We start from the raw sequence: 15,180 nt of genomic DNA, 5'->3' as shown, positions 1-15,180 counted from the left end.
GATTTGAGTCATTCAGACAGAACGTGCATTGTTGTTTTCATATTTTTTCCTCCTCTCTTTGTTAGATGTTATGGCTTGGGAGCAAATTTCATCGCCATTGATCTCGTTCTCATAGTAGCTGTAAACAGCAGCTCGAGAGATAAGCGATGGAGGGAGATGTGAAAGGGAGCGGAGTTACAGCCTCACTCTATCCAATCGTAGCCGTAGGGTGAAGTTACGACCTGCCCATTTCTTGACAGATAGCTGAACTAGCGAATGTCGTCCTGGCAGCTGAGTTGTTTAGAGATGCGTCCTGACAGTTTAATTTTTATTTTTTTAAATCACGGAAAATGACAAATACTAGTTTCATAAGCATCCGTGATCACAAATCATCACGTTACGTAGGACCCATTTGCTTTGAATATATGTTATTTTATGTTCTTAAACTAATAGCAGTGCCTATATAATGTCCTTCCATACAGGCGTGACATGCTGGAGTGATGGTTCTATAACAAATGTTGATTAGTAGGCTAATAAGTCCCAAATGGAAGGCGAACAGATTGTTTGTCATCCTTAGCACCATAGACCCAGAACAAGCTCAATAACGCAATGCATGCACACGCTCCTATTGAATATGCATTCACCTGTATTGTGAGTAGGCCTTTGCCATCTTAATTTATTCAGGTTATCAAGAGATTTACCATTCAGATAAAATTATTACCATTATGTTATGACGTTAGATTGGTTACATTTTTTATTTTATTTTAAATTGATGCATTATAATTCATACATGACTGTATTAATTTTCTAATTTAATGATTTTGAAATCGGCCTAAACTATTGGCCATCTTGACCCCCAAAAATCGGTATCTCCATCAGCCTTAAAAAATCCATATTGGTCATTCTCTAGTCTAAGCTACAACGGATGTGAAAATTCAGAGTTGATGTAAAAGGTCAAATGTTTTATTAAACATTTGTAAAATAGTTTGACAATCCTGTTTGTAAGCTTTTATATTAAACTCAACTATTTACCTTTTCCAGTGATGAATACAGGGTTGTCTCATGGTAGCGGGGGTATGCAAAATGGGTCAGCTTTGAGCACCTCTCCTAAATGTTGTGGCATTCAGGTCCAAAAAGTTACTGTCTGACGACTTCTATTATGGTCAAATATGTCCCCCCCAAAAATGTTCAAATTTAAAAGGAGTGTGGTCAAAAAGTGATTGAAATCAAATGGAACCACCCTATTGTGATTTACTTCTTTACTACCTGTCCTTTGTCATAATAGAGAGACTGTTGCTGAATGGAATGAGATGTCTCCATCTTCCAGAGCCTTCCAGTAGTTCACCATGCCATATAGCACTGGATTTCTAGCCTACCGTGCTGGTTGTGTTGAGAAACTGTTGAATTATTCAATTGTGGCCCTTTCAGTTTCCCCAAGGCGCCAGTCAAGTGTTTCAGACAGAAGTAGCGCCTGTTTTCAGTGCAGTGGTTCTCGACGCAGCTGTTTTCATAGCTCTGGTTGACTGTTACAGCAGATGCTTCAAGTCTAATAGGTTCTAATAAACACCTTTGTTGGCAATGCGGTGCCCATTTTTAGGAGATCCTCATGGGGTGGCAGGTAGCCTAACGGTTAAGAACGTTGGGCCAGTAATCAAAAGGTCGCTAGTTTGAATCCCCGAGCCGGCAAGGTGTAAAAATCTGCCATTCTGCCCTTGAGCAAGGCAGTTAACCCCCAACAACAACAGCTCTCCTGATTCCGAGGGGTTGGGTTAAATGTGGTAGACACAATTCGGTTGAATGCATTGTTGTGCAACTGAATAGGTATCCTCTTTCCCGTCCAGTGATTGCACTAACTGCAGCATCTCGTCAAAGCTAGCAAAAAAATAAACAGACTCGGCTTATAGGCTTTTTTTGAGTACACCATTTTAAGATGAATTCTATTCTACATTGTTACACATTGTCTTATTGATGTTTTATAAGTGACCCTGGCATTTGTCTTCCCTGTGACTTGATTTCCTGATAATTGGAGTGAATTGATTTTTATTTGACAATTTAAAAAATAAATAAAAATACAGCCACGTGGATACAATGGATTAAAACATGTGTAGAGGATAACACAAAAATAGAATGATGTATTTCCATTGTTGTACCTTTTTTGTCACGGAGGGCGGTCACATGTTGCGAAGCAGAGGATCACTGGTTTGAACCTGGTATGGGGACAGGAACAGTGGAGGAAGCTAAACTTAGCAGCACACTGACGTTGGGTTCACAAATGAGTTCTTGAATTACAGAAACAATGTGTTGCTCAACTTCAATCAGTACAATGGATCAAATATAAATTGCCCTAGTACTGACTTGCCTAGTTAAATAAAGGTTCAATAAAATAAACTGTAGATCAAATAAATATCATTATTGCTTTAAGCTCTTGACTTTTCATATTGAGTTTTTTTTCTCTTTTTGTTCTGTTTCTTACTCCGGTCTGGCATTCCATTGTTATCTCAATGATGTTGCTAGCTGGTGTATTACAGTTTTGGCAGATGGTATTACTCAGTGTTTGTTTTATTACACCCTTGAATGAGACCCTGGTCTCAACGGGTTTTCCCATAATAATAATAATAATAAAAAGTTGGCAGTGCGGTGACAAATTTATATTAATTTGAGGTAGCATTGTCCTTATTTAGACTGGGTTAAAGCACAGAAATAACATGGAGGTAGTGGTAAAATGCTTTGCCTGCTAGTGCTAGATCAAATGGGTCATATCTTGCTTGTTTAAGTACATTTGACGTCCAAGGTGGAATTTCAAAACCATGGTACTTTGTGGCTTGGTGCTTCATCTTTAATTATTGTATGCTGCAATTGTACCGTGCGTGTAGTTAGTTTCTTTATCTTATCGCCAAAACTATAGACGTTTAATCTTCAGTAAACACTTTCTATGAAGAGGTACAGCAACTAAATCTCCTAAAACACCAATTTCTGTCCGGAATGGATCTGTAGAACTCCGTTATCAACCATTACTGCATTCCCGACACAGACCTGACTGCTACAACTGCATGAACGTAGTCCGTCATCAGCATGAAAACGTCGATCTGCACGTCAACAAAACCTTGTAATTTTGAATTTTTTATCAAACAAAAACAGTCCACCAGCGTACATGAAAAGTACTACTGTGTTTCTTACGGCTTTGGCCTCATTGTCTTTAAAGCTGGCTTCTGCCGTGCAGCGGAGGGTTCCGGAGTGAGCGCTCAGATTCAGGGCCTGTTGGACGGCGGTGGCTCGTGGGACAGGAACAGCATTGGCAGCGTGCTGGAGGAGGCCATGACGCGCTTCGCCGTGATGCAGCGGCAGACCGAGGAGCGCTTCCGCGTCTGGATGGAGAAGCTGACGCGCCTCGACTCGGACGACAGCGGCGACTCCTCCATCCACTCGAGCGACGCCCCTGTGCGGCATCGTCACAGGGCGCCACGCCCGTCACCGCCCAGCTCCTTCCTTCCCTCGTCGGAGTCGCAGGAGACAATGGCGGCGTACATGTTGGCCCGGGAGAACGCCAACATCACCATGAACAGCATGTCCCCCGACCCCCTCAACAACAACGTCCTGCCTGACGTAGTGCCAGTGGCCACCCAAAATGGAAACCCGGACATTTCCGACCCCGGGTTATTGAAACTTTAGATTGGCTTGTTTGACTCATGGACTGCATTAGTGCTGTATTTTCCGAATGGATAATGTTCCATTACCATCACGCCCACAGTGATGATTGCAGATGTGCTTATCTGATTTCCAAATGTTATCGTGGATTTTTGTCACCAAGCCACCAGTTCTACTGAAAGTCCATTATGTGCAGTATTCCATACTAGTTAACCTAGTGAGCATGGCATTGCCTGTGTTTTAACTAAATACTATACAAGTACAAAAACAACACAATCGACCGCAGTTAGGAACAGGTGAGTACATTTGAATGGCACTCTAAAGTCATCCATGCCTGCAGAACTTGAATCACTGTGATTCACTGCGCTGAATCACTGTGAGATCTCTTAATGCGTTTTGAACAACTCAACGGAGCCAAGTTACTTGTTTGTACTGCATAACATGCATCATTGACACGGACAATGCATATTTTATTGACAGACTGTCAAGTCAGGGCTCTCATTGTATTACTTGCAGTATGGCCTATTCCAAAAGTATACATGTTTACCAGCTAACACACACACACACACACTGTGTTAGTTCGCACAAAAATGTGCATTACAGCACCCCAGACAGCCAATTAGGCAGGGGGCTGCTTCATAGCATGTGCCTTGATATACTGAATTCATGCTGGGAATGAGAACGTTGTGAGGAATATCATACTGCCATTTTACTCAGAGCAACAGCCACTGGGTTAGGATTTGTAATTGATTAAATACTGCTCTACAAACAGTAAACATTCTGGAGAGAATTATATTCTCAAATGTATTTTCTTATCCTCATAGTGGTTAGTAGGGACGGAACGATACCACTATCACAATAGTTTTTTTTCCAAGGTAAAAAAGAAAACACGAAACAGATCAAACTCTTTGGTCCTTTAAAAATCTGCTGTATATAAAATATTCTGTGCTATAGTTGGATGACAACATGTTTGTTTCCGACCTTAGAGCTGTTTTCCTAAACGTTAAATCTGCTACGTTTTTTTGTTTCCTTGCAACGATACTAACGCAATACTGGTATAGTCCCGGCCCTAGTAGTTAGGTGTGCCAACTCTGGTCTGCTGTTGGTTGTGTGCTTGTCTGCCAACCTGGCCTGTGCTGGAAGCAAACGCAGCCTTTTTTAGACTAGTAGTTGTATTGATAATACTTGTATTATCAAACTGGAACAAGGTTTCACACTAACACAACAGAGTTTGGGTTCCAGAATGGTAAAGCGCATGTTTGTTTACTGGTTCCTATATAGGCCTACATAAGATACAGGCGACAACATGGCTTTTTCTGGTTCAGATCCTGTTGCTTGAGTCTGTACAACCTTCTCCAGTTTCTTGTAAAAACAATAAAGATAGGGCCTCCCGTGTGGCGCAGCGGTCTAATGCTGACCCCGGTCACCAGTGGAACGGTGTTTCCTCCGACACATTGGTGCAGCTGGCTTCCAGTTAAGCTGGTTGGTGTTAAGAGCGGTTAGGTGGGTCACAGTTCGGAGGACGTATGACTCCACCTTCGCCTCTCCCGAGACCGTTGGGGCGTTGCAGCAATGAGACAAGATTGAAAAAGGGGGGTAAAAAAAGAAGAGGACTTCTTAAAACACTACACATCCAGGACATAGCTAAAGGAACAAATCTGGAAGCATATTTAGTTGGGCTGTATCTTTTGGTGTATCGCAATTTGCAGATCAAAATGTACTGTAGAATATAGCGACAGTTATCAATTCCACACTGTTTAAACTGCATCAAATTCTTACTGTTTGCTTGTGATCTTCGCTGTATGTCAAAGATGTGTTCATATGCTCATGAATTGTAGTGATTGACATTCTTTGATACATTTTTTTGTAACCTTTTATGTTAACAAGACTTGGTCCAGCTCCCATCTCCTGCCTTCAATTTCATGGCGCACAGTTCACTTGATATATTTAGTTTGCCTTATTGTCTTGTATGGATCACAGTACTGTAAATTGTCTTCTATTTGTTTACCACGGTATTGTATCATGTCAGCATCTCACTGGAGAGCGAGCCCAGTTTTACAAGTACATCAAACAGCTTTATGGTATTTCTCCATTGAGGATAGGTATGATTAACAAAGTGAGAATCTTGGTTTATATTAGTCATTTTTTATCTTCATTAGGCCTAGTTATAGGGAGGGCCAGGAGTTGTTCCTGACCCTGTGATTCTGATCAGCCAGGAAAAACACTGGGCCCTTATACTTTGGAGTGCCTGGCATCTGCTGTAAACCTGGTGCCCTTTTCTTTTGACAAGACTCCCATACGGCACTGTCTGCACTCGCAAATTATGCAGCCGAGATTCCTATTACAGCAGGGATCGACAACAGGTGGGAGTGATTTTATTTTGCCCCCCCCCCAAAGTTTTTAATAAAGAATGTATGTGTACAAAACATTAAGGACACATGCTCTTTCCATGACATAGCCACCCTTTGCCTTGACAGCTTTGCACACCTGGTCTGTCTATTTGAAGAATCTCAAATATAACATATTTTGATTTGTTTAACACCACATGATTCCATATGTGTTATGTCATAATTTTGATGTCTTTGCTATTATTCTACAATGTAGAAAATGGAACTTGGAAAGTATTCAGACCCCTTCACATTGTTAGGTTACAGCCTTATTCCCCAAATTTTTTTTTATATATTTATAATTCTCATCAGTCTACACACAATACCCCATAATGGCGAAGCAAAAAGTACTTACATTTTTTTAAGAAATCCTCTGCAGATCCTCTCAAGCTCTGTCAGGTTGGATGGGGAGCGTCTCTGCACAGCTATTTTCAGCTCTCTCCAGAGATGTTCAATCGGATTCAAGTCCGGGCTCTGGCTCGGCCACTCAAGGATATTCAGAGACTTATCCCAAAGCCACTCCTGTGTTGTCTTGGCTGTGTGCTTAGGGTTGTTGTCCTGTTGGAAGGTGAACCTTCGCCCCTGTCTGAGGTCCTGAGCGTTCTGGAGCAGGTTTTCATCAAGGATCTCTCTGTACTTTGCTCCGTTCATCTTTCCCTCGATCCTGACTAGTCTCCTGCCTCTGAAAAATAACCCAACCATGCTTTACCGTAGGGATGGTATTGGCCAGGTGATGAGTGGTGCCTGGTTTCCTCCAGATGTGATGCATGACATTCAGGCCAAAGAGTTAAATCTTGGTTTCATCAGACCAGAGCATCTTGTTTCTCATGGTCCGAGAGTCCTTTAGGTGCCTTTTGGCAAACTCAAAGTGGGCTGTCGTGCCTTTTACTGATGAGTGGCTTCCGTCTAGCCACTCTACCATAGAGGCCTGGTTTGGTTGAGTGCTGCAGAGATGATTGTCCTTCTGGAAGGTTCTCCCATCCTTCTGGAATGTTCTCCCATCTCCACAGAGCAACTCTGGAGCTCTGTCAGTGTCACCATCGTGTTCATGGTCACCTCCCTGACCAAGGCCCTTCTCCCCAGATTGCTTAGTTTGGCCGAGCGGCCAGCTCTAGCAAGAGTCATGGCTTGGTTTTTGCTATGACATGTACTGTCAACTGTGTGACCTTATATAGACAAGTGCGTGCCTTTCTAAATCATGTCCAATTAATTGAATTAACCACAGATGGACTCCAAGGTAGAAACATCTCAAGGATGATCAGTGGAAACAGGATGCACCTGAGCTCCATTTCGAGTCTCATAGCAAAGGGTCTGAATACTTACGTTAATGAGTTATACATTTTTTTTTTTAAATGTTATTCATTTTAGAATAAGGCTGTAACATAACAATGTGGAAAAAGTCCAGGGGTCGTTCATACTTTCCGAATGCACTGTATGAACTGTAACTCAGTAAAATCTTTGAAATTGTTGCGTTTTTTTATGTTTTTGTTCAGTACATTTTGTATTGCCCGCTGACCGTGCTGCAATGATCTCTGTTGAATGCAGTCCTCTAGTGCAGGATTAGGTGGTGATGGGTCCCAGCAGGGTCAGACAGCCAGGCAAGACCAGTCTATGGGGCTCAGGGCAATTTTGCAGTATATAACAATAGCAGTGAATGATACAAAGTTCCATCTTGACTTGATGGGTAGACCTACAGGACAGCAGTTTAAATCTACAGTCTGGGATCTGGGAATAATGGTCATTTTCAATTATTGAACCATTGATTCTATTTTTGGATAAAGTAATGCATAAATGTACACCAAGGTAATTCTTTGTCATGCCTCAACTTAAGAGGATCAGATGGTGACAGTGGTCTCGGCAGGGTCAGGTAGCCAAGGAAGACCAGTCGGTGACGAAGCTGAGGTGAAGGCAACACTTTATATTCTCTGTGAAGCAAACACCGAACAAGGCAGATGCTTTTATTTTTTTACATTTTTTTAGGTGGCATGACAAACCACAAGTTGTTTTACAAACTGGTCAAGGGGTATTAGAGGCTTTTCCCGATGACACAAAACATGTAAAACAAAAACGTGAAGAAGACCTGGTAGAAGCTATCGAGGATGATGAATGGATACAGATGTGTTTGAATGCCCAGTCATGTTCATATAATCTCAGACATAAATTACTGCAGTTTAAGACCATCCATAGAATGTAATATATGCCAGTGAAACTGAATTACATGCGGATAGAAATGTCATTACTCTGCTGGAGGTGTAATATTTGCATATGTTATGGTCTTGTGAAGGCTGGCTGAATTCTGGCAAAGAGTATGATCTTTTATCTCAGCATTTATAGCGGCTAAGAAATTTATTACAAGATTAAGGGTATACTGGGCAACTTTCATGAGGTCTCGATTCCTTATATGGAATACAGTACGACTAAAGGAGTCTGTATTGAAAACATGCCCACGTCATTGAAGATACCTATTTAGGCAATCCCTAGCTGCTGGACTGCTCAGTCCTGGCCTTGGGTGTCTGCCATCCTGCAGGTTGTCACTTTGACCTCGGCCTAACACACCCCAAACCAATAATGAATGTTTCACTAAGATCCTAAACCTGAGTGGGGTGTGTTGGGTTGGGGTGCTGCAGGGTGGTGGACCACTAGGGACAGGATGGAGCGACATTGCTATATTATGTGCAAAAAATGATGTAAAAAGAGCTCTATGGTACTATTAGGCCTATGAGATTAATTATTTGGAGAATTTGCTGTTTCTGTGTGTTAATGTATATTTGAGGTGTATGTGTTGTCTTTTTTTTTTACCTTTCACTTGGGGACAAAACAAATTAAAGATGGGAACTGGTAAGGAACTTGTGTTGGGAGAGTGGAGTTATTGACTAGACTGGTGGAGGTCGAGTGTGCAGGCAGATGGGGCTGGCTGGTCAGTCTGCCTGAAATTTGATATAGAGGATGTCTAATAAAGACAATCAAGTCTGTTTTTTTTTCTAGAGATGTTAATTTGTTAGGCTATTGGTTAAAGGTACAACACAATATTTATTATTGAATTACCTTTGATCTAATTCAGTCTTATTAATCACTTAAAAATATTTAATGTTCTCTTACCTAGCTTGATGACTTTGGCCAATTTTGCTTACTTTTTGTTCTAAATAGAGATGGCATATTGGATTGTGTAAAAATGCAGGAAATGAGCTTTAGCGACCCCAAAAACAACCTGCCAGGTTATGTCCCCCCACTTCTTAAACCAAACCCTGCATTTACAGCTGAGCAAAACAACAGCAATTATTTAGGTTGAATAGTTAAATTATTACTAGCTTGCTAATTGTCTAGCAACAAACATATTTACAACTGAAACACATGGTCATTTATTACCGTGCATGGCAGGTGGCATTAAGCAGTCAAGATCATGAAATAAAATATTGGAAGTTGTAGAATGTGGGTTTTTATGATGTATCTGATCCACTCAGTCGTTCCATGTCTGAAATCCTATCGTGCGCTGCTATACTAGACCTACAGTCAGATGGCCTAACTGCTCTGCTACAGTTTTGTGTACCGTTACATAATCTGCCATGGGGTGCTGCAAGCAACTTGGTCTAACACTTATGATATTGTCAGTGGGGTTGTAACCTTTTCACAGGGCAGATGGCAAAGAATGCATTTATTGTGCTCATGGAGGTAGCTACGTCTACTGCGAGCACTGAAGTCCGCTAACGTGAGACCTCCTGAGAGACACCGTGATTTGAATAATGAAGTGTTTTCTGTTGTTTCTACAGACGGGCCTCCCGTAGTGGGTCACTATGATATTTCGGACACTGATTCTAACCAGGAGAGCTTAAGTGTGACTGTGGAGAGAGTGTGCCTGCGCCGGACAACCGTGATAACACATGAAAGGCTAAAAACACACAGGGACCAGGATATGGGAGCAAACTCTGGGGCAGTAAGAGTACAGCATCTGTGCTCTCTCTCAGCAGGTCAGTTACAAACTCGCTATATCACACTGAAATTTCCACCCTCTCTGGGATGACTTTCTGTATAATCCGCAGACAGTTTGACAGGCACAAGGAGATTGTTTGTTTGTTGTTTGTTTAGTGCAACAAGTAGTGATAGGAACTAAACTCTCAGAGATGAAGACCTGATAAAATTGTCATAATGATGTAATTTCCTCCACATCTCAAGCTCCATGACATAGATACGGTTGAATAGAACATTTTGTACTGTGCTCCGAAGGTTGGAAAGGGGAGATCTTTTGGAGTTTGAAGGAGAAATGACACTGTCTATCTGCTTGTCTTTTCCTTTCTGGTGCTGCAAATGCTGTTTTTCTTTTTGGGGTTGCCTTTTCTTTTTCGTCTTGCTGTACATGTATTTCATAGCGATTCAGTTAGTCAATTGACATAGCTGTATACTGAACAAAAATATAAATGCGACATGCAACAATTTTAACGATTTTACTGAGTTACAGTTCATATCAAATCAGTCAATATAAATAAATTCATTAGGCCCTAATCTATGGATTTCACATGACTGGGCAAGGGCGCAGCCATAGGTGGGCCACCAATGGGAGGGGGGAGCTAGGCCCAGCCACTGGAGAGCCAGTCCCAGCCAATCAGAATTAGTTTTTCCCCACATCAGCTGTCCAAGTGGCTGGTCTCAGATGATCCCGCAGGTGAAGAAGCCGGATGTGGAGGTCCTGGGCTGGCGTGGTTAAACGTGGTCTGTGGTTGTGAGGCCGGTTGGACGTACTGCCAAATTCTCTAAAATGACATTGGGGGCAGTTTATAGTAGAGAAATCAACATTCAATTATCTGGCAACAGTTCTGATGGACATTCCTGCAGTCAGCATGCCAATTGCATGCTCCCTCAACTTGAGTCATCTGTGGCATTGTGTTGTGCTTCTACACCTGTATTGCTTGCTGTTTGGCTTTTTACGCTGGGTTTCTGTACAGCACTTTGTGACATCAGCTGATGTAAGAAGGGCTTTATAAATAAATTTGATTGTGTGACTAAACAGCACATTTTAGAGTGGCCTTTTATTGTCCCAAACACAAGGTGCACCTGTGTAATGATCATGCTGTTTAATCAGCTTCTTGATATGCCACACCTGTCAGGTGGATGGATTATCTTGGCAAAGGAGAAATGTTCACTAATAGGGATGTAAACAAGTTTGTGCACAAAATTTGAGCGAAATAAGCTTTTTGTTCATATGGAAATTATTTCTGAGATCTTTTATTTCAGCTCAGGAAACAATTCAACACTTTACATGTTGCGTTTATATTTTTGTTCAGTATAAATTGACATAGATCTACTGCAATATAGAGTAAACCAGATATTCGTGTCCATTAGACTTCCAGAAGAGGTGTGTGAATTGTATAATTTCAGTGTTCCCTAACTTCACAGTTAATTTTGTTGTATTTGTTTTACCGGGGTGCAATGCTCTACATGTCCCTGTGCATTCTAAAGTGTGTTGCATTGTTGTGTTGCAGGTCACATGGAGGCAGAGCTGGCCCACAGGGAACCCCCTCAGCACAAGGGCCACATCAACATCCCCTCCTCAGACAGTGAGGTCGAAATAGTAGGAGTGCAAGAAAACACAAGGTGAGTTCAGAAAGCATAACTTACAACACACACTGAGGTCACATCTGCCTGCACTGCAACCACTACGAAACTGTAATCGTTATATGGTGTTCATTTGAGGATCATGGTCATGCGACTGTTTTATTGCTGCAACAAAACTGTCATTATAGTTTTACTGTGTGACAACCACAACGTCAAGGAACTGGTGAACTGCAATGTGTAGTTTGCACTTACCAAATCCTCAGTGTAATGTTGTTGCCCAAATATTTCTCTTACATTGCTCTAATGTCCTTGTTGTGTTATTGTGCTGCTCCTCTTAACAGATGTGCCCATCCCAGGGCCGGAGTGATCCAGAGTCTGTCCTCTGCCTGGAAGCCCAACTCGGAGGAGCACTTCAACAACAGCACAAGGCAATCCTCCCAGCTCTGGACTACCGTGTCCCCCCAGCCCAACTGGGTGTCCCCTCCGGAGGTAGTGGACCTCACTCTGGATGAGGATACTAGACACAAATTCCTACTTTGAGCAACTTGTGCACTGAAGACTTCCTTGCACCCCTCTCCTCCCCCACCACGGTGGAAGCCCTTCCTGAGTATTACAGCCACCACCTGTGACTCATGGGCTGTGTCTCGAATGACACCCTATTTAGTGCACTTTATAGTGCTTTGGTCAAAAGAAGTGTGCTATATAGGGAATAGGGTGTCTTGAGATGCAGCCCCATGGACTCTTCTTGCTGAGTGCTGTTTGTTTTTAACCTACTGTAGAACCTTGTGTATCAAAGCTATTTTAACTAAGGTGATTCCCTGTTCATGGTTTTTAAAAAGATATAATAATCAAGAGGGCAAGACACTAGAGCAGGTGGAACCATAGAGACGTTTTACAGTAAAACACATAGCAATATTCTCCCTGTCCTGTACCTCATTCATCCCGGAGACTGTCGTACGTATGTAGGTAGGCACTTTGTGTTCTGTCCGCTAGCTGTAACGAGACTTAAAAGCTGCTGCATGAGGGCGGGGCAGGATCAGTGGCTTGAACCTGCTGCACTACAGACTGGTGACCTATTCTCCGACTGACTGGACTGGGCTTTCAGCTGATACTAAATGGCAACTGGTACACTTTCTACAGCACGGTCCGCCGGCCTGTGACAGGGCTTTGGTGGCTTGACCTGATTCATACATCTCGATAAGAGTCACTTTTTTAGGTGTATGTTAAGATTTGACCACTGGCTCCACACTCTCACTGGTCAAACTACAGTAATAATGTTGATTTTACCTTACTTCGCTTACAAAAATATATAGTCAATTATGTTTCATTTATACTATTGATAACGGTGCTGTCAGTGACTCAATGTGTTTAAGACCATAGCTAAATCAAGTTCTAAGCTAGCTAGATAGTATTTTTTTTTTTCCTATTCAAGGGAACAAACAGCATCACTGGTCTATGTTCAGTTCTCGTCTTGCTCTTTGAGTAGCTAGTGGTCAGACACACAGGACAAGATGAGTGCTGCGGTCCTGTTTGTACTCAAAACAGTTGCTGCAGTCCTCTGACATAGCAGGTTATGTACAGTACTGTTACTGTAAGACAGGTCTGCTGGCTGTTGAGCCAGCCCGTTGCTATGGAGAACAGTCTGAAAGTGTCCCAGGTGTCATTCTGGTAGTCAGTGAATGTATGGCCCTGCAGTGCTAACTGGATGCACTTATGTGGATTGTGCGCATGTGTATCAGTGTGAATGAGATATCCCTCCTCCTAACTTTTCGAGACCCCCCCCCCCTCTGACATCTGAGGAAATGTATCTTCCATTGAACATTAAAAAGCGAAGATTGCCTGAATGCCTTGGAATGTGAACTATTTTCTTTCAGAGTCATGTATATTCTTTTACCTTAAAGTGCGGCGGATTTTTCCGCCTCTACAAAAAAAGTTATTTTAATAATAGATGTGAATTTAATACGTAGATATTAACAAGGAAAGTACTGGTGAGTGTTGTGCCCATTTGGGGGCTTTATAGAGATACCTATTTAATGTATGAATTGTTTTAACCCTGATTCCTCAGGACTCTACCTGGTCCTCCTGTTTATTGTGTACTCATGCAGTACTTCAGGCCTGGTGAGACTGCAACCACGCCTGGTTATTTTTTACCATTGGTCTGGTATGAAACATCATATCCATTTGAACTGCATGAACCTCTTGGTCTCTATCTCTCTTTCCCTCATTAGAGGGTTATATTGAAGCATTTAATTCACTCCTGCTGGTCACAGAAAGGGAAAAGTCCTACTCGACACCAGGAACTGAACCAAAGTCTAATCAAATTTTTGTCAACGAAAGACTTCAAATCCTTACAGACTTGTGATATTTAAGCTTTTGACAGCTTTTATTTCCCTTTGCATGTAATAAATTATTTTGAGGTCTATGAACTTATTCTTAAGTTGTTTAGTTCATTTCAACTTGAATGTGTTAACATCACCCTCCTCCCATAGAAAAATATTGTGTAAATTAGATGATGACATGATTATGTTGGGATTTCAGTATCACCATGACTGTTTCTAACTGGCCAGTTTTCTCCACTGCATGCAGCTAGCACTGAAATGTACCTTTTTATTCCAGACCTATTCTCTTGCATGCAACACCGCTAAGCCCATTCATGTTTTGTAGCTCTTCATTATGATTATTGTTTGTCAGTTAAGACATTGCTCATACCTTTTAGGCTTAGTGGATTGCTTTCTGTAAGATACTAGGGCAGCATTACTCAAGTATGGTTGTGCATACCATTGTTACATTTTTGTCCTCAAGTCAAACATTGTTTCAACCCGCTCTCAGTAATTTAACCCCTTTTGTTCTGTTTAATTTATTTTACTGTCATTATTTTAAATTAACAAGAAATGAGTGTTAATATTTTGCAAGTCCTGGACTTCTTTGAAATTATGTCTGTAGAACAAAAAAGAAACTATTTTAAAACTAAATAAATATTGTATTATTTAAGGACTGCGTTGATTGTGATTTTTTTTTTCTTCTCAATGTAATTCCCATGTTGTCAATACTGTTGGGTTTGTCAGTGTCTTCGCCTTATCAGAGTGACAAGGGGATGATGTTTCTGCTTCACTTATTACTCGTCTCTCATTCAATATCTGTGTAGAGCAGTGTTTCCCTCCTTCAGTACCCCAACAGCACAGAGGACTCCTTCTCTTCATGAACAATATGACCCCTCACCCACAAAGGGACAGGGTCAGAGGTCAGGCAAGGGGGACCGGAGCTGTGCAATCTGCCTATCCTAACCTCAACCCTGGAGCCCTTCTGCCATCTCTGTTAATCCTGAGGCCACCACTACAGCTGTATGCTAATTCCCATGGCTAGTCCCCTTGTCATTGGTGAGTAGAACAATTGCTAATAGATATTTTGCTAGCCTAGAAAACAAAATCAATTAAATTGTTATGTGCTGGTATTTTAGGGAACTCTGAAGGAGGTGATTGTATAACTGAGTAGCTGTTGGTTTGTGCCGTTTTCATTTGAAATTATGTCTGATTGTAGAGTACGCACTTGACCACCAGAGGGCCCTGTCCTAGCAGAAATCAAAACGAAATGTTCGCAGAGGTAAGGACCATCGTTAAGTACC

At 41.8% G+C, this 15,180-nt stretch overlaps 1 protein-coding gene across 3 annotated transcripts in view; it reads left to right on the top strand.

The window, feature by feature from the left end:
- The window catches only part of LOC115203809 (uncharacterized protein C18orf25 homolog), a 23,189-nt gene extending 8,639 nt beyond the window's left edge, over positions 1-14,550 (top strand). The window contains exons 3-5 of one of the 3 annotated variants that reach the window (XM_029768825.1): positions 9,779-9,976; positions 11,486-11,597; positions 11,900-14,550. In XM_029768825.1, the coding sequence (XP_029624685.1) occupies positions 9,779-9,976; positions 11,486-11,597; positions 11,900-12,098 (509 nt within the window). In that variant the 3' untranslated portion in view covers positions 12,099-14,550. Of the gene's footprint in view, positions 1-3,181; positions 6,051-9,778; positions 9,977-11,485; positions 11,598-11,899 lie in introns of those variants that run through there. The other 2 variants (XM_029768827.1, XM_029768826.1) reach the window with 2 other exon arrangements.
- Positions 14,551-15,180: the final 630 nt, after the last annotated feature.

This window comes from Salmo trutta, chromosome 12, assembly GCF_901001165.1.
Source record: "Salmo trutta chromosome 12, fSalTru1.1, whole genome shotgun sequence".
Lineage (NCBI taxonomy): Eukaryota > Metazoa > Chordata > Actinopteri > Salmoniformes > Salmonidae > Salmo > Salmo trutta.
The sequence above is the reverse complement of the archived record's forward strand: the minus strand, read 5'-3'. Positions and strand labels throughout refer to the sequence as shown.